The following is a 22651-nucleotide window of genomic DNA, read 5'->3' on the forward strand; positions in this document are numbered from 1 at the left end:
GGAATTCTCCAGCAATTCAGCTTTCAGCTGCTTAAAAATAAATAAATAAAACAGGCCACAGAATCAAGTGAAACGGAACTAGAAAGGGCTAAAGCTGAAATCCAAGTCCACAAATGGTGTTTGAGGGACAGACCTTACCTGACAGGATGAGGTCGCACACCACAATTTATCCGCCCCCCCCCCCACTCTCTCTCTCTCTTGGGAGATGGTGTGGGAGAAAAGTGGCAACTAATATACATTGCTACACAAGAAATGGATATTATGGAAATAGGCAGGCTGCTAGATCTCAAAAACAAGAAAACAACAACAAAACAATAAAACAGAAAACAAAAATAAAAAAACAAAAACCAACCAAATAAACAAAACAACCCAAACCCAAACCAAATGCAGGCCCATGCAAAGCCCATTTCTGTTACGCCTTTTAACAATCTCTTGTTTAGAGATACTAGATCACACACACAATTTACAGCTACCTAGGGAAATGTTAAACTACCTTTCGAGCCCAGGCTAAATAAAGATGCACTCTGAAAACACAGACACAGTATGTTGTTTGATCTGTTGCAAAAAAAAAAAAAAAAAATGTATTTGATTACTTGAGTAAAATTACAGTATCTCTGTTGTTAGTAAGTATTAAATGTTAAAGAAATTGGAACCCCCCCTTCAACTTTCCAAGAAAGTGCATGTAACAGTCCATTTTTTCCTTCCATTCCTAATACAAAATAAACCAACACTATACCTGCTCTCGATCAAGAAGCATTTGCTCTTGTAAGGAACATATGTACATTTTAATGAAAGTGATATTTCTCATTGTATATACAAGAGCATCTACATTTCTCCACTGAAGGTTGTTCAAGATGCTATCGTTAGCAGCATTGTGAAATTCCAGCACACGTTTTCTACTGTGAATATACCCTACAAGGCAAAAATGCTATCTCTCAGTTTCAACTACCAAAACAACACTTGTGTGTTTTTTTTCTCTAAAGAATTCTGCGTGCTTATTACTGTACAGAAACTTATTAACATTGAAGATGACTCAAGTAAAAAGCACAATACAAAAAGCAGTTCAAAACGGAAATGGTTAACTCTATAAAACAACAACAACAACAAAAGCAGGTTGAAGCTTAGAATCAAAATGAAAACAAAACCAAAACCAACCAACCAAACACACAAACAAACAAACAAAAAAAGCAAACCCCAAACCTTTCAAATGTTCAGCCTGTACTTAAAAGTCCTTCCCTTAAATCTGTTTGGAAAGATTAGACAATGTGTTTGCTGATAAAATTTTCCAGCAGGATCAAAGTGTACATTTATATACAGACTTTATTAGAGATCTAACGCATCACGAAGGCATTGCATCAACACCAGATTCATATTAAACTTGATATAGAAAATAAGTTAATGCCGGATTAAGACCGCCTAGCAGGGCAACTTGCGATTGCCATAAATGTTACAGCAAGCTTAGAGCACTCTAGTCCATTAGTATTTAGTCCAAAATACAGAAGACCAAAGTTAATGCTTGCATTCTGTTTGCAAAGCAAGGTTATAGCACTAATAAATAAGCTTTCTTAGAACTCTAGAGGTTGAACAACGTACAAAAAAAAAAAGTCTTCATAATGTAGTTCATAGTCCCAGGGGCCAGAAGGTGAGGGGCTGGGGCAGGAGGCAACCTTGGGCGGCATTCTGAGTGGAAAACACTCTGGCAGCATTAGCTTGTAACTATTTCTTTGCTGTCCTCCACGAAGCGGGTGAACCGGAAGTTGGTTCCATTCTCACTGCCCGCCATTTTCTCCAGACCAGCCAGGGGAGCACTGGGTTCAGAACTGCCCAGCTTTTCCACATTCCCTGTCAGCCCGCTGATAGGTGAGCTGCTCCCACTGCTGCCCAGGCTTCCAGGAGTTGGAGGAATGCCACCATTCTGAATGACAGATATCTCGTTGGCCCTCATGGCCAGCCCGTTGGACAGGGCTGCTGTATACTGGTTCCAAAAACTGGACGGATCCCCGTTTCCTGACCTCGCCGCCGCCAGATCCTTCTGGAACATTTCTGGGAACTTGACAGGATTGCCTCCTAGAAATGCCATGGGGCCATCCACGGAGAGCCGCCGGCCCCGGCGTGCAGGGGTGCTGTTCCACATATGAGTGCCCATGTGGACCTGTGATGTGGGGTGGGGAAGAGAGAGAGAGAGAGAGAGAGAGAGAGAGAGAGAGAGAGAGAGAGAGAGAGAGAGAGAGAGAGAGAGAGAGAGAGAGAGAAAGCCAGAAGCTTAATAGCTGAGTCTGTCTCAACTCATATCCCAACATTCGACAAAGCAAGTGGCCTAAACGTCTGTGACAGACAGGGGAAAAGACATCAGGAACCATCCACTCCCATGGTCTAATAATAATGTGTTCCCTCTCTGCAGCCCTGGGTTGGCTCTCCTCTTCCTAGGCTAAGATGCCTTACTTACTCTTTTTTTTTTTTATTACCTGTATTTAGCTTATAATAGCCTCAAGCAAGCCAGGCAGTTGCAGATAGCTCCTTTCAGGGTTAGAATTGTTATGTCCACTCTCGTTGCAGTGGTAAATATTGTATCTGACACCCTTTACCCTGTAAATGTCCTTTTCAAATGGGAAGAAACTAGCCCTCACAGATTGCTCACTGGAGGTCTGCACACACACACACACGCACACGCACACGCACACGCACAAACCAGAAAGTAATTATTCATCTCACATTACTGGCTGCATCCTCCAGAGGAATACTCTGTCAACAGAAAAATGTACACAGTGAAAAGTGCTCAACTGTTGCTCTCGAACGAGCATATTTGCTTTATTTCCAACACATATCAGTAGGAAATGTCCTGTAATCAATTATCATAATACCCATTAGCTGAGGAGTGATGTTACTGTTTCTAGAAAAACAAACCATGCTAGACTGCAGTTATGAAAAATAGCTGCATACGCCGAAGAGAGCCATAATTATTAAGTGATATGGGCAGTGTGCAGGCCACATGGAGGTCTTTAATCAATACCCCGTGGCAACGCCAGGCTGTCTGATTTGGTAGGTAAAGCCATTCATTTGGTGCACTTAGCTGGACAGCAGAGAGAAGCCTGCTGCTTCGCTTAGGTACCAAATTATTCAAGGCGTGGCGACATGCAGCAAGCTACAGGCTGCCCTTGTCCCGGCCATGATCCTGACCTCACAAGGCTCCTCCATCTCTACCCTGTCAGCTACGTGGAATGGAGCAGGTCTACTTTCCAGAACCTTCTCCCTGACTGTGCAGCTGCGGGCTCTAGGAACATGCACTACCATCAATTAAGGGCATGAGCAAAGGCCCGATGGGTGGTAGGGTGCAGACAGAGCAGGTACCTTCAGATTGCCTTTTGTCGTGAATGCTCTTCCACAGATAGTGCAAGCAAAGGGTTTCTCTCCAGTGTGAGTTCTCTCATGGATCTGCAGGGCGCTCGAAGAAGAGAAGGTTTTACCACATGTGTTGCAATAGTGCTGTTTGGGAGTTCTCCTGGGCAGAGCTGGGAGCAGAACTGGGGATGTCGCAGAGGATGACAGAGCCCCCGAAGGGACATGACTAGTGGGGGCATCCTTACTGTCCTGAGGAGAAACGTGCACAAAGCCATTGACCTCTGTCTTGATGAGAGATGACAGTGAGTTGGCGGGAATCACCGCAGAGTTCTGATTGGTGGGGCCGAGGCTGGAACTGGGCTCAAAGAGCTGCGATGGCAGATCTCGCATCTGATGTGTCAACATGTGCTGCTTCAAATTACCCTTTGTGGAAAAGCCACGATTGCAAACTGTGCAAATGAACGGTCTCTCTTTGGTATGACTTCTGTAGTGTATGTCCAAGGCACTCTGACAAGCAAAGGTTTTGCCACAAATGTCGCAAGCAGTGTTTTTAAACTTACCCCGGTCTCTGAACGGGAAGAGGATTCCCAGAGAATCTTCTTTGATGATTTTCTCTGCATGACTTGAGGTCAAGTCCAAAGCACCCCCATTCACTGGGGTGGGAGACAGACCGTTGGCAAACTCGCCTGGCCCCATTCTCGGCCGCTTTTCCTCAACCCCGCCAGGTGACTTGTGGAATTCTTGGGTGCTGTTGGATGGGGACAGAGCCTGCATGGAGGAGGTAGACTCTGAGATGGCTGGGCTGCCGGCACTCTGGCTCTCCACATCGCCACCCACTGAGGATGAGTCATTGGTCAGCACGTCCCCTTCCACGGACCCATTCTCCACTGACTTCAGGCTGGCCTGCAGCTGCTCTGCCAGGCCAGCGTTGATCATCTTCATCTGATTTTCCAAAGCAGCAATGCTGGACATCTCGAGGGGCAGAGGCGAAGATGACAGGCTATCTTGGGAAGCGTCAGCCGACTTGGGTGTATCCGGGATGCTGCCCTCAGGGCACTCTTCCATATTCTCATCCGAGAAGTTGTCTAAGTCATCGAAATTCTTCTCATCAAAGGAGCCCGTGTCAGACTCCATGGACTCAGGGTAGTTTTCAGGGACCGGGGTATTAGGGATCTGGCCTCCCATGTGCATACGGATGTGCTGCTGAAGGACCACCGCATTTGTGAACTTCTTCTGACAAATGGGGCAGGAATGCTGGACTCTGAGCGGGGGCATGGCCCGATGGACACTGTAGTGGGTCTTCAGGTTCCCCTTCGTGGTGAAAGCCCGGCCGCAGATCTTACACTTGAAGGGCCTTTCCCCAGTGTGGGTCCGGTAGTGCATTTTCAAGGCGCTCTGACAGCTGAGAACCCGGTGGCAGATGATACACTCATTGGGGTCACTGGCCTTCTTGTCGATGTTTTCTACCAGTTGCTGCAGCTTGGACGTCTCTGAGGCCTGGGCTGAATCTAAGAGTCCCCCAAAAGGAAACTTGGCCTTGAACTGCTCAGACATGAGTGGCAACAAAGGGTTGGTGAAGGTGGTTCCTCCTGGACCACAGTCAGCCACTGGGGAGCTCAGGCTACCGTTGCCAGCTGTTGGGACTGAGTTTGTGGTCATGCCACTCTCTTCACTTTTGCCACCAAAGGGTGGCACAACAGACCCGTCAGCTTCCTCTGGGAGCCCACTTGGGTTTCTTGTGGCCAAATCGGGGACCCCGGAGTCACTTTTGACTGAGCCTTGGGGGCTGGCAGCGGAATGGCTAATAGGAATGGGGGCCGGCTCTTCCGTCTTGATGAAGGGTGGCGTGAGGGTTGGGAGGGTGGGAGGCAACGGCAGGCCGACGGAAGTGGTCAGAGTAGGCAGGACCGGCTTGGTGTCTAGCCAGCTGGTGACTGGCTTCTCCGGGGGAATGGACATGCCATAGGGGATGCCGGTGCTGGTGGGGATGTTGTCCAAGTGCTCTGGTACGGGGTAGGGGTTCATCTGGATGTGGGGGTACTTCTCTTTGTGGCGCTGGAAGTGGACTTTCAGGTTCCCCTTGGTAGAGAACCTATTCCCACAGATGTTGCACTTGAACGGTCTCTCTCCAGTGTGGGAGCGCAAGTGGATCTGCAAGGCACTGTCACTCCCGAAGACCTTCGCACAGAACCTGCACTTGTGTTTAAAGAATGCCTCATCAGAAGTACTTTTTGCTTCAAAGGCAGTGACATTTGGTGGCTTGCTTTTTCTTTGCTGGGCCAAGGCAGACAGGGAGTTTAAATCTTCTGCAGTTGTTGCAACGTTGGGCATCGGGCTAGGGAAAACAGCGTTAGCTGGGGTCGGCTGAGGTAGAAGTGGGTTAGATGCAGGACTCAACAGACTGCTTATTGCGAAGGCTGGTGAAGATGATGCTGCCACTGCCGGGGAGCTGACATGAGAGGCACCAGCACTGGAAGCCACTTTTTCTGAGGATGGGGTGGGAACTGCCGCCGTCACTATGCTCACGTTGGGAGAAGTGCCACTACTGGGCTGGACGATGGTGCTGGAGCTGCTCTGAGGTAGCTGGACTGGGGAGGGCTGCTTCACACCGCTGATGCTGGCAGATTGGCTAGCAAGGCTCTGTGCTAATCCAGCTGCCACCGCCAGCTGCTGAGACAAATGGGAACTTAGTGTGGACAAGGGGTTGGCAGATGGTCGTAAGGTACCTTGAGAAGGACTAGAAGATGTTGGCAGGTCTGCATTCTGAGAAGCCAACAGCAGTATTTGGTGACGAATCTGTTCTATGAGCTGCAGCTGGTGGATCTGCTGCTGCTGCAGGGCTAGGAGCTGCTCCATGAGGGCTGAAATGGCCAGCTTGCCTCCGGAGGACCCCCCACACCTCGCTTCCTGGGAGAACTGGGCCACTGCCACCTTGGTGCTCTGGAGATTCTCTATGATGACATTGCTGTTGATCACTGAGAAGTTGCCCAGTGTCGTCAGGTCCCCGAGTTGAGGTAGAGAGGTTGTGATCGCTGAGGTACCCGTGGAGGAGCCACAGTGGCAGCTTGGGGTGGTGATGCTGGTGACGCCGACGCCGCTCAACGTCCCGCTGCTGCTGGTGGTCGTGGTGGCAACAGAGGCCTCCACCTCCATGGACTCTTCCCTGTCAAGTCCCTTGTGTTCTGAAAGGTCGCTGCAATCTTCTCCGTCTGTTTTATTCAGCGCATCTTTCATTTGCTCATCAGGATTATTGAGAGACGGGCCAGGAGGGAAGGTTTTTGGTGGGGAGGCTGGACTTTCATTGACGATCAGAACTAATTGATTCTTAGTGCAGCTCTTTTTATGGAGCAGAAGATCTGATAATTCAAAGAACTCAGCACAGCACCGGCCACAGACATGGGCATCCTTGCTCTTAGTGGGGCGACTTGGTTGACACTTCTCTGTGTCCCCTATAAACATCAAAAGGTGCAGGATTAAAAAGGAAGCCAGGACAGACAGACAACAATGACTTGAAAAAGACAGAAAGGGTCATAAATGTTTTCTAACTACAAAACTCCAAATGCAGTCCCGGAAAGCCAGGTTGTATTGCCTGGGGTGTTGGGGGATTTCTGTCCAGCTGGCATCCTGGATAGTTATGGCCTTTAGATAATACATCAAAATACAAAATACCATGAAGGGAGGACATTGGTACATAATGAAATTCCATAGCAAAATATTGATTTCCAATATTTTACACACCGATTGTCTACTCGCCGGGAGAAGGTCCCTCAAGCACACTGAGGACTTATTAAGCTCCTGAGTTTCTGTCAACCTTATTCATTTTCAACTGATGCAAAGATATCTGTGACAGTTTGTCCTGTCACTAAACTAATTTGTAGTCATTCAGGTTCCAATCAGTTGTTGACAAGGGGGAAAAATGCATTTCACCCAGCTGGGGACTCCACAATCACCTCAAGCCCTAGGCTGGAACCTGAGCTCAGGCTGAAGAGTGACAGAGTTCCAAGGCATCAGTAACACACACCCACACCCACACACGCACACACGCGCGCACAAACACAAATAAAGATAGTACAGAAGCATAAACCCTCACAGGCCTGTGATTTACTTTTCGAATTCGGGAATGAGTCTAAGTGATCACTCCCCTAGCCAAAGAATATATGTTCCAAGTGTGGATGTTCTAAATAACTTTCTTTCTGTAAAAATTGCCATGGCACCTACAGCTCTGCTAAATACTAGATGAAGAGGAATGGGCTGAGAAGTACTCCCATCCTTAAGGAATCGTGCTTGCGGGAGAGCTTGGCAATTCTTGTCTGGATGCCTTTAAAAACACTTTGCCTTTTACTGTTATCAATTGTTTAACAGGATATCTATCTATCTATCTATCTATCTATCTATCTATCTATCTATCTCCCTTGACTTCTTGTTTGTCTTTAGTGGTTGCTCAGATGTCTTCTCACTAAGAGCCATTTGTAAATTAAACATCAAGAGTTCCAACTCCAAGCTAACATCCTAGTCAAAAACAGGATGGCGTCCCCTTGTTTGCTCAGCATGGGGAACACCAGCTCCTGTTGTACAAATGGTGTGTGGTCATCTCCGAAGGCTGTGGAAAAAAAAAACTGTTTAATTCAAGGATTACCTCCCTGCATGCTTTTCTATAGAGCTGAATCAGATAATAGGTAGTTTCCATGACTTCCAAATTGAATCTTCTAGAAAACTTGCAGGAGAAAAAAAAAAAAGCAATTGCAGATATGAATGCATGCAAAATCAAAATGCTGTCTTTTTCTCCCCTAGTCAACTCGGAGTCCACTCAAAAGAGCCAGAGCTTACCACCTTTTCGCATCAAGCATCTAAAAAGTTTGAAGAGTTTTGCATTTCAGAAAATATAATTAACACCTTAAACAGTCAAGTCACTTGTGAAAATTCCTTAACTCTATCTGCCTAGAGTGGTGTGGAAGTTGACTAGGGCCTGGTAAAGTATGCTGGTTGAACGAACGCGCACACACACACGTCCTCACTGGGAGAGTTATTTTAGTGGTTAAGTTATACTTAATAAGCCAGCTTTCCTAATCCGCGTCTTTAAATCTACACAGGGTTATAGTGCAGCACGCATTAACAACACCAAACAAATCGCAGTTGTAGCAGAAAATACCAATAATGATCCAGTTTTAATTTAATGTTTAATCATCCTAATTGGCACCAGATTCCCATGCACATTGAAGGTGCTGTTTTAAGCACTTTCTGTCTCTCCTTCTGCCTTGAAATAGCACAAACAAAATATTAAATGAAATTTGCTAAAGTTACACTTGCTTCACTTGGGACAAAAATGATGTGACAAAAATTCTGTTTAAAGCTCCGTATTTTGACAACTGATTTTAAATGATGCCTCCATTTCAGATGCTTATTTTAAACTAGGAACTGCAATTCCTAATATATTCAACAGAAATGTTATTTCTTTCTCTTTGCACATTTCCATATGTAATGGTTATGTTTCCATCTACTTTTACAGCCAATTATGAAGGAACAAAAGCTATTCTGTTTGTTCACACATTTTCAACAAAATGCATTAAAACTATTATGTCAGCATGTTCTATTAAGCTCTGCATTCAGTGGAAAATACTTTTCAACCAGCTCACATTTATCAAAACATAAAGCCACTTTAAAACACAGTTTTGCTTGGTCAGCTGGGCTTAGACAAATAATGACAGATTCAGAACTAAATCAGAAAACTGACTTCATCAATTGTACACATTACAATGTGGGTGCTTCAAATATTTAGCACATCTGTGCTCACGGTTAAAGGGCATTCTAATTCTTTATAACTTGCAAACATCTGATATTCTCATAATATATAGAAAAAAATAAAAGGAAGGTGACTTTAGAAGGTTGAGCTAGTTGTTACTTCCCTGCACAGAGATTCTGCATTTGTGCCGCTTCAAGACTCACCCGAGAATTTTTCAAGTTTTCAACCTGAAAAATTTTATATTTAGGAGTATGCTAATTAGATGGAAAATAAAGACACTTAGAACTAAATGCTTGCTTGCTTCTAAGAGAGAGACCCTGTTAAAAAGTTGGCCACATTTGAGCTTCGATTTTCACAATTTAGTAAGCTGACATTTGATCTCACTGTACCATCGAGTAATTTAATTTCCTGATGTTTATGAACAATCTGCCCCCACCCCTCCAAAATCCTAGCATCTATTTTGATTCAGTTCAGAAGCAGGTGTTGCTACTGCCTAACTTTTAAATCCATCTGCATTGTGAACACAATTCCGGTGCAGTAGCTTAAAGAGAAAGAAGACATGGCCAGGAAACCAGCACGAATCTTTAGCCCCAACTGCTAAGAGGAATACTGTAAGTTGCAATTAGATAACAGGCAGGCAGACACACACACACACACACACACACACACACACACACACACACACACACACACACACGCCTGCATCCCGATTCATTTTTTTCCTGATCCTACCCTCTGTTATCTTGTATCTCTCTCAATCATCTGTTACACAGGATCACAACTGGTGACCTCGATATGGTAACTACAGTTGCCTTGTTCCTCCTATTGTGGTGAAAATTACATTCCAGATCCCTTTTCTATTGATCTTGCATTCAAATTAATTTAGTAACCCCAATCACATAGGAACATTTACCAAGCAAGAGCTTTTTTTCCCCCCTTCAGAAAACACACAAAGATGCTTAGAATGTGTTCTCCTTTGGAGGAAGGAGGTGATGTTTTATTGTTACCAAATTGACACTCACATTCCAGATGTGTAAGCTCTTGCTGAACTATTTAGGTACCCAATTCAAATGTGTCACTTTTTATCCTTGGAACCAAACACAGCAGAATGGAAGCAGAAAACAGAGGCGCTGCAGCCTGTCTGTCTACTAAGAAAACAAAAATAAGTCCAGGCCTGGCAGAGAAAGGTTTAGGCAACGAAGAAAGGAAGAAAAGGAAAACAAAACAGGGGGAAAATACCCAAAAAACTAGAAAACCATCACCACACTTTACCAGATTTAGTTTTCTCTTTTGGAGCTCCTCAGAAAGACCCTTAACTGTACTTTCCAGTACCTTAAGACGATATTAGCATTTCCTAATAGAACTCAAACAACAGTGGGGGGTGGGCCCCCCTAATTTTAACAGGCTGTTTCTTCCCACAGACCTCCTTGCAGAGGCGATCATAAACATATTTGATTGCATCATCCTTTATCTTTTTCTTTTAATTCCACCCCCCCGCCCCCCAGCAGAATCTGAATGTCCAACTTAAGGTTCCAGAAAAGCTCTAAGTACAACATATGCTGTGCATTGTTTCCTGTAATGTTTAACCTTCCCTTTATGCCACATGCGAGCAGATGACAAACTGAGTGGCCTCCTTCACGCTTACAGTGCCGGCCATCATCGTGTGCACGGATGCAAGGGAAACCTCTGAAAACGCATCACGGACAGGACAGTCCATTTAAAGCACTGGTCCCGGCCCACCTCCTGCTCACAATAAATGAAAGGGGAAAACGTCTTCCCCACGGATGAATCAAACTGAACACTAGATGGGGTTCAAAACTGCTTTGTGGCTTTCCTATTCCAGTGACGCGTAAAAGAGAGAGACTCCTTAAGGCGAGATCTAAACGCTGACAACACAAACATTGGCAAAGTCACAGGAAACTAAATCCCTGTTGTTGGAGGGTGAAGCTGAGCTATGGGGACTACCTGTCAATCTTCCCCTTTGGGGGTCTGGCATCTGGGGGTGGCAGGGGGGTAAGGTTAGGAAAAGAAGCCAAGCTGATAAGGAGAAACTAAAATAAACTAGTAACTTCCTGCTAAGTGACTAGCAAGACTCAAATTGGGGGTCACTGGGAAGACACTGAAGGACACATTATGGTCTGGACCTTGTCACCTTTGCATGGGAGGTGGCTGGCAAAGGTTAAAACAGCTCTGCGAGTAGGGGCTTTCTAAAGCTTGGCACGAACTTTTTTCTTCTTGGGGGAGGGGTGTCAGGTCTCAGGTTAATATTCCTCCTCTCTCTCTCTCTCTCTCTCTCTCTCTCTCTCTCTCTCTCTCTCTCTCTCTCTCCTCTAAGAATATTTTGGAACACAGACTTTCTGCACCAGGGACTGTGTTGGAAAAACAAAAACAAAACCACGTTTTAGGCTGTAGAAGAATTTTGATTTTCCAGTTACTATCCATTGAACCTCGCTTAGTCTTGAAACCTGGAACTTGCCTTGAATCCCTCAACCCCCCCGCCCCAGAGTCTCTACCAGAAAAATGTAGGCTTTTGCCTTCTGAAGGATAGTGTCGGCAAAAGACAACTTGAAGCCTCCAAATGTAGAGGAAAGAAACAACTTCCCAAAGAGCACCCTATAATTTGGTTACTTGCGCCCATGAGCCATTGCAGAAACTGGATACAAAACGTGCCAAGAAACGCTCAATACTAAAAAGCCACCTTTACAAATTTTTATCTCCCGCCTGATCGGGCTCTGCTGTGTTTTTGTTTTTGTTTTTGTTTTTTTTAACATTTTAGAAAGTATCTGCAGCCTGTAGCAAATGTTCAACAAAACAAAAAAAGTTCACATTTTCTAATCCAGAATCTTCTATTATGCCAAACTTAAAATAGGCTTGATTAAACATGAATTCTTTCCAACTGCCTTATCTTGCAGGTGTCAGTTTTTTTTTTTTTTTAAAGCAATTCATTAGAGTTCTCTCTAACCTTTAGGGCCCAGAAATCAATGTGTGGCCATTAAGCTGCTTACAATGAGTAAATTACCTCAGTATTAATATGAGTAAAACTCTTTCAGGATATTTCTTAGGAGAGTCAATGTTTTATCTGCCATTCCTGATATTTCCATTTTCTTTCAATATGAAATGCTAAGCAACAAAATACTTAAACGAATGGGGTCAAAATGGGGACTCCAACTATCTGTGAAAATCTTGAAACCATCACCAGATGAGTGAAACAAAACAAAAACTCAACACATACATACACACACACACACACACACACACACACACACACACGGAAATCCAAACCCACAGCAGTGTAACCACGTATTTAATCATTAGTTCACATATTCCCTTTTCCAAGAATTATCTATCTTGGTAAATAATCTTTCCAAAAGTAACTGGAGACTTGTTGAATATCTTTTAAGAGATGAAGCCTACTTACCATAATCTTGGTTTCATAAGAAACAGGGGGAGGGGGGGAAAGCCTTATAGGAATACCCAAGTAGAATAAAGCATCAAGGTTATAAAATAATTTAAAAAAAAATGCTGCTGGAATGGCTGCTTAGCACAGCATAGCTTTCTTTGTAAAACTCAAAACACAACACACACTACATGTACATGAATGAAGAAATGGAACATAGCAGGAGAATGGCTGCGTTTTGCTCTGTGCAGAAATCGGCAGTTTGGGGGATGGACAACACGGAAGGGCATAAACGGGAATAACTTTGGTAATATCTTCCTACAGTAAGACCATCTTGAGATAGGAGAAAGCGTAAGTAAAGCTGGCATCTGAGTAGGGGAGTGCCTTCCTAAGTGAAAACACCAAACAGCCAGCAGCCGCTTCTGAGGCACAGCTTCTATGTGGGGGAACAGATAGAGCGCTTGGGGGGACTCCTCGCAGAAAAGTTGACTTTTTAAGGCGAATTTGAGCTATGCCGTGAACTTTTCATTCCTACGTATCTCACAACTATTCCCAAATGAAAAAACAAAACAAAAACAAAAACAAAAACCGGGGTATGGCAAGCCGTCCTGACGGTCAGCTGGTGGGGAGGGCTCCTGGTGCAGGAGCCCTATTACAGCATTCTAAATCCTGTAACCCTATTACAAAACCTACCCTCTAGGCAACTTCTCCCAAACATATTGTTCAACCATGTAAAAACAGTCATAACCTGAAACTATTACTACTGAAGAAAAGGAGGGAGTGAAGCCTGGCAGGGGTGTTTCCTAGGGTGCTTAGAGTAATCACTGTTTTGTGGACAATGAACTAGCTTTTAGGAAGGAAAAAGAAGAAATTAAGTGAAAAAAGAAGAAAGAGAAAAAAAAGGAAACTTGATTTAGTTCCTTAATTAACTTACCTCAAAGCTCAAATAAACTAAAAAAAATTGTACTAATAAATAATAATAGTAAGAGGCAGGGAATTCCTTTAATGCCATCACTTTATGAGAAGCCTTAACTATTAAAAATTCCACATCCAGACTCGAAGCAGGGAACTAGTAAGCATCATTTCTTCCGAAGCCCGAGGTGGTGGCTGTTGCTTTTTAATTTTTTTGCGTGGAAAATATAAACAATCAGCACAAATTTACAAATTAAAAATTAAAAAACAAATCCAAACAAAACCTTTCTCCTTTCTGGCTTCCCCCCCTCCTCGTATGCAAATTGTTAACTTTAACAGTATCCCAGAGCAAAGGCCAGAAACTTTGGGGGGGAAAATGGTGTGGGGGTGGCAGGAGGCCTAAGAAACTATCTGAGAAACCCCACAAAAATAGTCCGAGTGGTCGCAGCGGCCTGGGCTAATTTCATCTGGTTTTACCCTCAAATCGGCTCTTTTGGGGTGGGTAGCAGGGTGTTTCAAGGGATCTTTCCGGAGAATCACACTGGTAAAGCTTCGAGATTCAAAACGTGCTGGACAAACAGATGTCTTAATAGGTCTCAGTTCCTCTGAAAAAATGTCCAGGTATCTCACCGTCAGGACTGCCCTCTCCCAGTAGCGAGGAGGAAGGAAGCACGGGTCCCTTTTTTTCGACCTGGCTCAGCCAGCGCGCCCTGCACCCAGACCTGCTCAGAGTCAGGCCTCTGGGGAAGGAGCCTGGTGATGTGGGGCTCCGGTGTCCGCAAACCTCAGGTCACACTTCTGAGCTCTGGTAGGGTGTAGTTCTCTCCTCCACGCCCTGCAACGCCTCCCGGGATTGAGGATCCCGAGGGGTAGCCGTAGCCGCCGAGTCTCCGGCGGCAGGGTCGCTGTACGACCCACGCAGCGGAAGAAGGCACAGCGCCGGGTGACCCGGGAACCGAACGAAGCCCCAGGCCTGGAAGCTCGAAAACTCTGCCCTGAAACAGCTCGGGTCAAGCTGGGGTCGGAGAGGGTCTTCCCTCGGTAGCCCCAGTTTCCAGCTGTGGTCTCTCCAACACTAGGCCACATTACCGCACACAAACTTTTCCTGACTTGTCCATTCCTTTCGGAACCCTGCCTGCGTCGCCTGCCCGGTTCAGGGGTCTGGCGGGGTAACCCCCCAGACCAGAGAAAGTAGCCAAAGACCCTTTCCAGGACGGGCCCCGGAAGGATGGGACTCCATAATCCGCGGGAAGTACACACCCAATCCCGAATTTGAGGGATTATGGGTGCAAACGTTGGGAGAAACTATGTGAGGGATAAACTTGGGAAGCCGGACCGCGACACTTCCCTGTCCCTAAGCCAGTCTCCAGAGCGACCGGCGGCACATTCCGGCCGCGACCCCAGGATGCCGCTGCTCCACCCCAGTGCCCACGTCTCACAGCTCGGAACCCCCAAAGGTACCACGTTTCACCCGCTAGCCAAGTGGGAACTACAGTGGGGAGGGGGTGTAGAGAACTCTCCACGCGCTCGGCGTTCAGCCACCCGCACGAAGTAAACTTCTTTAACATTGGCGGCTGGACTGGGCGGCGAGGCCCAGGCGACAGAGGCCCAGCTCGGGGATCCGAAATCCGCGCGGGGAGCGCGAGGGACCTCGCGTGGGCAACCGCGGACGGCCTCTGCCCTCGCGATCGCCTCTCGGGGCGGCCAGGTCATGGCCGCATTTCCTCAGGTCCGCTGGGCAGAGGGGAGAGCGGGCCGGTCGACCCTGCTCCGCCCAGTAGAGGACACGGAACTCCGGAAAGCTCCAGCCGGGATGGGCTGGCTCTCCCCGGGCCAGGGGAAGCCCGGCCCGGCAAACTGAAATCGAGGAAGCATGAAATAAAATCAGACGCGCCGAGTGCGGAAAGCGAGAGCGGCGGTGGGCGCGGGGCCCGCCGCGTGTGCGCGTGGGTCCGAGTGTGCGTGTTAGTGAGTGTGTCTGTGTGTCCGCGGCGCGGGCCGGAGCACTCACCATCTCGCCGGGGGAGCGAGGCCACTTCGGGGTCGGATTGGAAATGTTGAGGCTTCGCTTGCTTCCTCCGCGACATGCTGGCTCAAACATCAGCTGGGGCAGAATAAAAAATTACTAAAAAAAAATCTTCTCAAAATTACGGAAATCGAGCGGCGGCGGCGGCGGCTCCCCCCGCCCGCCGGCCCGCCCGCCCCCTCCCCGGCTCCCCGGCCCCGGGCACAGCGCGCATGTGTCCTGCTATAATTATGATTATCAATAATGCATTGCGATTAATCATAGAGGGGCTCTTTGAAAGGCGATTGGCACCGGGCCAGCGCTATTCAAACCCGCTCGCCTTAATCAATTAGTTCGTGATTTGCTGCAGACCCCTGTCTCTCCGCGCGCTGGCCCAATAAGCCGGCCGCGGGGCTGGCTCTGCGCGCCGCGCCGCCCGACTCTGGGTTAACCCTCTTGGCGACCGCACGGGACTCCGCGGCTCGGCCGCCGGGGGCCTACCTCTTCGCCACTGCTCGCCCGGCGCCCCGGCCGGCGCCCCCCGCTCGTTCCCTTCCCCCTCCCCCGCCCTCCATCCCGGGCTGGGCCGACCCGAATTAGCATGCCCGCCCCGGAGCCTAGCGGAGCAGGGCGGCTTGGGGGTGGGGCCGGCAGCGGGGGCTGGGGACCCGGGCTGCCGGCGAGCGGCGAACTTCCCAACTCCCGCGCTGCGTGCTCGCCCGCAGGGGGAGGGAGTCCCGTGGCGGGATGGGGGGCGGGGGGGGGCGTCCCGTTTCGTGAGTGTTCCTTCGTTTCCTTAAGAGCTACCAGAAAGCAGCCCACCCCCACCCTCATAAAAAAAAAATAAGCGAGTGGGGAAGAGCCAGCCCCACGCCGGTCCGCCTCCCGCCCGCAGCCGGGCCTCCCTCCCGCCTGCCCGCCGCCTGGCTCGGAGATTCTTCGCCCAGAGTTCTCCATTCCCAGGATCGCGGGCTCGCGGGGGTGCGGAGAAGAGGACCCTGGAAAGGTTTGGGAACACGATGGGTTTGGGGCCTGGGGAGGGGGAGGGCAGTTTTCTCGCCACCCCATCCTCTCTCAGCCTGGGAGCTGCGATCCCCCAGCCTCTGGCGGGCTCCTTAGCTCCCTTTCTCTACCTTAGACATTCCCGGGACAATTAGGGCTGAAGTTTTCGGAAGAAGCGCCCCGAGCCCGTGGGATAAGGGGGCGGCTCGGCTCCGCCCAGGACCCCTCCAGAACCTCCCCCCGACTGCCCCGGTTGGCTGCAGGGAGCGTCACTCCGCGGGGAGGCGGCGGCCACCTTGGCGCCGCCAAGGCCGGGGCGGATAGAGAGCTGGGACCTGCTTGGGCTCTGGGTTCTGCTTCGGCGGGAGGGAGGGGAGGGGCGGGGAGGGGCGCCGCTAATCCAGTGTTAGGCTGCGCGCCCCGGGCCTGGGAGGTGCCGCTTGAGCGGGACCCTAGGCACCGCCTCTACCCCAGACCCTAGAGCTACCAACCCTAAGGGTGGAGGCCGCCGCCTCGTCTGCGACGAGGTGGCTGCCCAGAACCCGGAGTGAGTGAGAGGGGAGGGGGTCGTGGCCGCCGCCCCCTAGCTAAGCCGCAGCTCGCCATTCCGACACTTGTCTCGCGCGACGCCCAAACTTTTCGCTCTATCCCCCCCTCCCAGAGCTGGGAGACAGCCTCCCTTACCCGCGCACGGGACCCAGGAATCCGGGCCCTGCACTCCCTCTTCCGGGCTTGTGCGCCTGCGAACCTAAGGCTTAGTCCTCAGTTTAGCCTAGATCTCTTCCCGCCTCCGGGTTTCCGCTCGCCGAGGTTCCCGAAGTCCTGCGCCCGAAGGACTAAACAAACTAAACTTCATCTGAGTATTGGGGGTGGAGGCGGGGGAGGGGTGCAGATACACAATCCTTGCCCTATCTCGCGATCGGGAGAGGAGAGGGCTCATAAGGACGCCCCAATTCTGGAGCGCCTTTGAGTCTGGATCGTGACACAGTCGGCTCGCGCGAAGTGGGCAGCAGCCTTCGCAGCACAGCCTCTTAACTCAGGTCCCATGTCGCACTCTTTCAAATAGTACCCCCCTTTTCCCCCCTCACCGATTATTTTTCTTTTTTCCTTAATCTTTTGTGTGCTAATTGAAAGTACGTTTTCCGTCTGCTGCTTTTATTTTATTTTATTTTTTCTTGGTGTAACTTCTCCTTTATTTCATTCTCCCGGCTCACCCTTCCTTCCTTTTCTTAGTTTTACTCTTGCTCTCCCACCCCTCGCGCGGCTCCCTAGTCTCCCGCACCTCGCTCTTCCCTTCTCCTCAGGTTCTGTTAGGTACTGTAGATTTTGATAAAAAGACAAACGAAGCTATCAGTGGGTCTGATGTTGAAGAATGAAGATAATAATGTTTCCATAGGTGGTGTTTCAAATGCCATTATTTCTCACTGAATATTTAAAGAGATCCCTCGGCAAAGATGGATTTGCGCGCTCCCGGGGTGCGAGCCGCTTGCTTTCCCCAAACCCCCGGGAACGTGATCGAATTTGAGCATGTTTAAATCTAGCACTCGCCTCAGCCCCGCAAATCGGCGCGCTTGAAAACACACCAACGCGCACCCATCAGGGTGCTCCGACGCTACCAGACGCAGTTGCACCTTTCTTGGAATCTGCCGGCGTTTAGAGCCGCCCTCAACAGTCTCTAACATTCTTAGCTTCTTGAAAGTCTCGGCCTCAGGGCAATCCAGTGGCCAGAAGCTCAGTGGAGCTGGCGGTCCCACAAACCCTTCTATGGGTGTGCACCGCGGGAAGTTCCGGAGAGACGTTTCACACGTGCTCACTGTTGGCTCTATGTGTGATTAAGGGTGGGGGCATCTCCCCCCAAACACAACAAACGAATGAGAACGCGACAACTGCTTCGCGCTGTTTAATTAAAAATGGGCGAGCAGAGACGAATTGATTGGAGGTATCTAAACTTTGATAACTTTTTTCGTTCTTTTCAGCACTAGACGACGAAGAGGCGGGCGCCTGGCTCTGTGAGCGGCATCCCCTGCTAATTTCTTGTTTGTTTTCTTTCCCCTTGGCCCGGAGAGAGAAATGAAGGGAGGTGGAGGAGGGGGATGGGAGGAAGGGGACGGTTGGAATGGCCGGGAGAGGAGAATTGGTCTTTATTGTTGGTGGCGATACATCAATTACAGGCCATTGTCTCCCGCCCAAGTTCCGCGGTTCGCTGGTGCGGTCGCCGAAGTGTCAGCAAGCTGGCGAAGCACCGCATGCCGCAGAGCAAAGACATAATTAAATCAATAAAAATGGACACATAGTGGGGGCTAATTTTTATTTTTGAACGGGCCGAGAAAGCGAAGGCCAGTGAGGTGCCACAGCTGGCGTCTCGCCAAACTCTGCACACCTCCAGGCCAGCCAGAACGCTCTATGGGGCCGAGCCCTTTCAACGGCTGCTGCTGGGAAATAGAGCGAATAGGTTGTGGCTCGCAGGATCCTCAGGAGGGCCTGGTACTTTGGGACAGATACCCACTAGGGAATAGGGTGGTCCAAAGTAAGGTGACAGCTGCAGGGTCGCGACCCCTTGGACCAAGACGAAATGCACCCTGGGGAGGCACTTAGCAGTTGTGCAAACTGCCTTTCGGGGGCGGGGTGTCTCTGTTTCTCCACTCTGTCGCCTCAGTTTCCCCGAGGTCTAGTGGTTGGCCCATGGGCCGTGGCCTAAGGCCGTGCCACAGCAATGTTCCCAAGGAAGGGGTTTCCGGGCTTCTTTGTTCGAACTCCAATTTTAGTAAGAGGTGATGGCATGAAGGCCTTCCAAGAGGCCTGGATCTTCTGCCCATAAAGTTTCCTAATTATGGCCCAGTCTGACCCCGATGTGGGTTAGTGTTGAAACCGTGTGTGGGCCCCTGACTCTCTCTCGGGTTCCATTGGTGCAGTTGAGCACCTTACTTCAGAAGTGGAGGTGGTTCCTAAGCGCTCTGGCTATGTCCCAGGTCCCGAAATTTCCAGGTCCAGGCCTCAGGCTGGGGCTACAAGGTCAGTAGAGGAGGTTTCGTTTTCCTGCACCGAGCAAAAAGAGGCAAAAAGGCGGCAGCGGCGCCCCGGGGGCGGGGAGCAGGCACATCGATGGTATCAACATTATTGATGGGGAAACATTCTGGGCAGGAGCCGGGAGATCAGGTTCCCAGTCCCTCCCCTCCCCGGAGGTGGGTGGGACCAAGTGGGTGGTGTGCTTGGTGTGTGTGTGTGTGTGTGTGTGTGTGTGTGTGTGTGTGTGTGTGTGTGTGTGTGTGTGTGTAGATGGGACGCCTGGATGCACCACCATTAACCACCTGGGGTTTAAATGTGCTTTCTTGTCGGGACGCCTTCCGGATGGGGGTAGGATTGAAGATGGCTTCTTCTCTTGTCCTTAGGGTTCTTTTCTGGACCTCGGACTTGTGGTTGTGGTGGTGATGACATAACACAAAAGACAAGTTTGGAAAGCATTGTGTAGATTTCGTCCTTTTCCAAGCTTGGACTCCGCTTTCTTAGCAATTTCACAGACTCTTCTTGAGCGAACTGCTGCCTTTCAGATCCTAACCTCCCCTCGGATCGTGGCGCAGCTTCGAACCCGAGGCTTTTGGAGAGTGAACGGTGTGCTCGGTTTCAGCAGCTGACTCCTGGCGAAGTGGTGAAGGGCACAGACGGCTGATTGGGGCGTGGGGGAGGATGGCGGGCGGCGGGCGAATATCGCCGCCCTCCTGCAATGACGTTCCGCAGATCTGTGCCCCAGCAGCCCGAAGATAGGGTGGCCGGGGTACTGGTTCTAGAAGGAAATTCAGTCTCGCGCTGCGGAGGCAAGGTTCCATTCGAGCAATGGATCTCTTACTCCCTGTTTTCCACAAACTTCCATCTTCCTCTCCTTGCAGGGCTATTCCTACATGGGCATTTAAAAACGGAATGGCCAGGGAACCGCAAATGCTCTTCCAGATTGCGTTTAAGTTCTCTGCACTCCCCCATGCAAGAGTGCCTCGCTAAGGGGTATCTGGGTATAAAATTCCTCCCAGAGGAAATGTCCCGAGGCAGAGAAAGTGGAAAGACTAATCGAATTTATAAAAAGAAAACCTTTGCTTCCCTTTGGTTAAATCCTTTTGCGGTTTTCTGAGCGAGGGGGGAAAATTACCACCGAGCAATAGCGTGTGGCTGATTCTTGGAATGAGTAACCAGGATGTTTAGAAAGCCCAGCAGGGTGCAGATTCCCCTGAAGCGAGTGGAGTAGGTCCCCAGGATCCAGCTACGAGTGATTGGTTCTCATTATGTGCCTTCAGTTGAGACTGAGAGTAAGGTCTCTAGTCCCCCCTGTTCCCCCATCCTCTCCGATGTGGGTGTGCCAGTATTTGGAGGTGACTGGCAATCTACCAGGGAACCTTAAAGGTGATCCTCTCTAACCGCGGGGCACCCAGATGTGGACAAGCAAACCTTCTTTCCCTGCAACTGTCACTTTTTTCACCAGCAAAACTTCCCGTTTCTCAACAACAGGTTAACCTTTTTCCGAGAAGTCGGCTCTATTAAAAAAATAAAATAAAATAAAAAAAGCTGTGTGCCTTGAAAACTTACCCGATGGGTGGCTTTCCCCCAACTAATTTTCATGGGGGCCAATAACTTTTTGGTTTCATTTTGATAGACAAACAGAAACGACAAGATCTTGTCCCGTAGGCAGGGCCTGCTTATCACTCACGTGGATGACAACTTAACAAGACCCACGCAAGTCAGCTGAGACCCGTTTTTTTTTTTTTTTTTTTTTTTCACGCAGAATGTTTCGATGGGTTCCTCCCTACTTCTAAGGGAAAGTTTTCGTCCTCCTTTGGGGCAGAAAGGTGTCTCCGGATACTCAGGGTCACAGCTTAACTGCCCCTTCAGGTTCGTCATCTGGGCAGCCTTTCCTCTTCAGACCTGCACCAGTAATTATTGTGCCCTGACATTCTCTCTCCAGCCGCCGCAACAATACGGGGTTTCCCTCAAACTTGACATTTAGTTTAATATGCAGCTGGGAAACTGAGACACTTAACATCTCCCAATTCGACAAACCTGTATCTCCTTTCCTCGCTTTCTCTCAGGAGAGACTTCTGAAATCATCCAGGCTCCCAAGGCTGTGTGAAGAAGGAGTTCTTGTCTCACCCCCCCCCCCACCCTGTCCCCCTCTCCCACCCCCCTCCACTTACAAATTGTCATTCTGATCTCTGTCTGTCTTTAAATTTGTCCTAACTTTCCCCAGCTTCTTTGGCATATTTTGTATTAAAAAAAAAATACAACCCCAAGAAGATGACCCCTGAACGGGGACTTGATCTGTAGCCCGTCTAACCTTTAGATTCCTCAGGGATTTGCACAGGTCTGCTTCCAGCTTTTGCTTTGGCCGTGCCACATCCTCAGGACCCGAGCACCAGGCTGTTAGGGGATGGTTTCTTCCGCAGCCAAAGTGTGTGATGTCAAGGGGGCCTGGAATGAACTCTGTGTTTCCTAGGTTGGCTTTTATTTTATTTTATTTTTCCCCCTCCCTTTCCACCTTGGGCCTCACTACACCTTCTGTCTGGCAAAGCTCACTGAGCAAATCATTCCTTGGCATCTGAGCTCCCCTCCCAATCTTTCTTTGGCTCATATCAGATCTTTGGAGGGCAGCCTGGTGGCTGTGTGCTGTTTGCAGGGGGGTGGGGGTGGGGTAAGGGGGTGGGAGGTGGGGTGTTGAGAGTGTGGCGTCAGAGCCGTATATTTATTCTTCCGGCTTTACATTTTGGATGTGTCGTTTAACGGTGACCAGGGGGAACACGGCCCTGGGCTGAATTTGTGTTCATGTATTAGCCAACCTGGTTTAAATTAATATCATGGGCCTCCTCCGTTCCCTGCTTTGTTAAGTGCATCATCATGAAGCGGTGTGTCTAGCAAGGAGCCAGCTTTGCCTCCTATAAGCCAATCTGCCTCCACGAATTCCTTCATTTGCTAAATGGAGATAATAATAGTCTTTATTCCATAGGTTTCTGGGGCACTAAAGGAGTTAATACGTATGAAGATTTTAGGATAGTGGCTGGCATGCAATTACAGTGCAAATGTTAGCTATTATTGTCACTGACCTCACAGGTTTGCCGTGGGGATCAAATAATAGAATGTGGTCAAAATATTCCCACTCCACCTGTCCATCCAGTCATTTTATTCATTCGCCTCATAGAGAGGAGTGTTGGGCGGGCATGGGGGATGCCAATGGGGGAACACTTGCAATCATTCCCTTACTCATAGTAATAAATCAGAG

At 49.0% G+C, this 22651-nt stretch overlaps 1 protein-coding gene across 4 annotated transcripts; it reads right to left on the minus strand.

Moving 5' to 3' along the window:
• Window positions 1-1137: 1137 nt before the first annotated feature.
• On the minus strand, window positions 1138-17239 carry Sall1 (spalt like transcription factor 1). 4 transcript variants are annotated; one of them, XM_051168650.1, is made up of 4 exons: window positions 17080-17239; window positions 15400-15492; window positions 3349-6788; window positions 1138-2152 (listed from the first exon to the last, which is right to left on the minus strand). In XM_051168650.1, the coding sequence occupies exons 2-4, from the start codon at window positions 15473-15475 to the stop codon at window positions 1706-1708; spliced, it is 3963 nt and encodes a 1320-aa protein (XP_051024607.1). In that variant the 5' UTR covers window positions 15476-15492; window positions 17080-17239; the 3' UTR covers window positions 1138-1705. The 4 variants fall into 4 exon arrangements, with proteins under 4 accessions (XP_051024607.1, XP_051024606.1, XP_051024608.1 ...); XM_051168649.1 differs by lacking the exon at window positions 17080-17239 and adding an exon at window positions 16527-16692; XM_051168651.1 differs by lacking the exon at window positions 17080-17239 and adding an exon at window positions 15895-15934.
• Window positions 17240-22651: the final 5412 nt, after the last annotated feature.

This window comes from Acomys russatus, chromosome 26, assembly GCF_903995435.1.
Source record: "Acomys russatus chromosome 26, mAcoRus1.1, whole genome shotgun sequence".
In the NCBI taxonomy this organism is placed as follows: domain Eukaryota; kingdom Metazoa; phylum Chordata; class Mammalia; order Rodentia; family Muridae; genus Acomys; species Acomys russatus.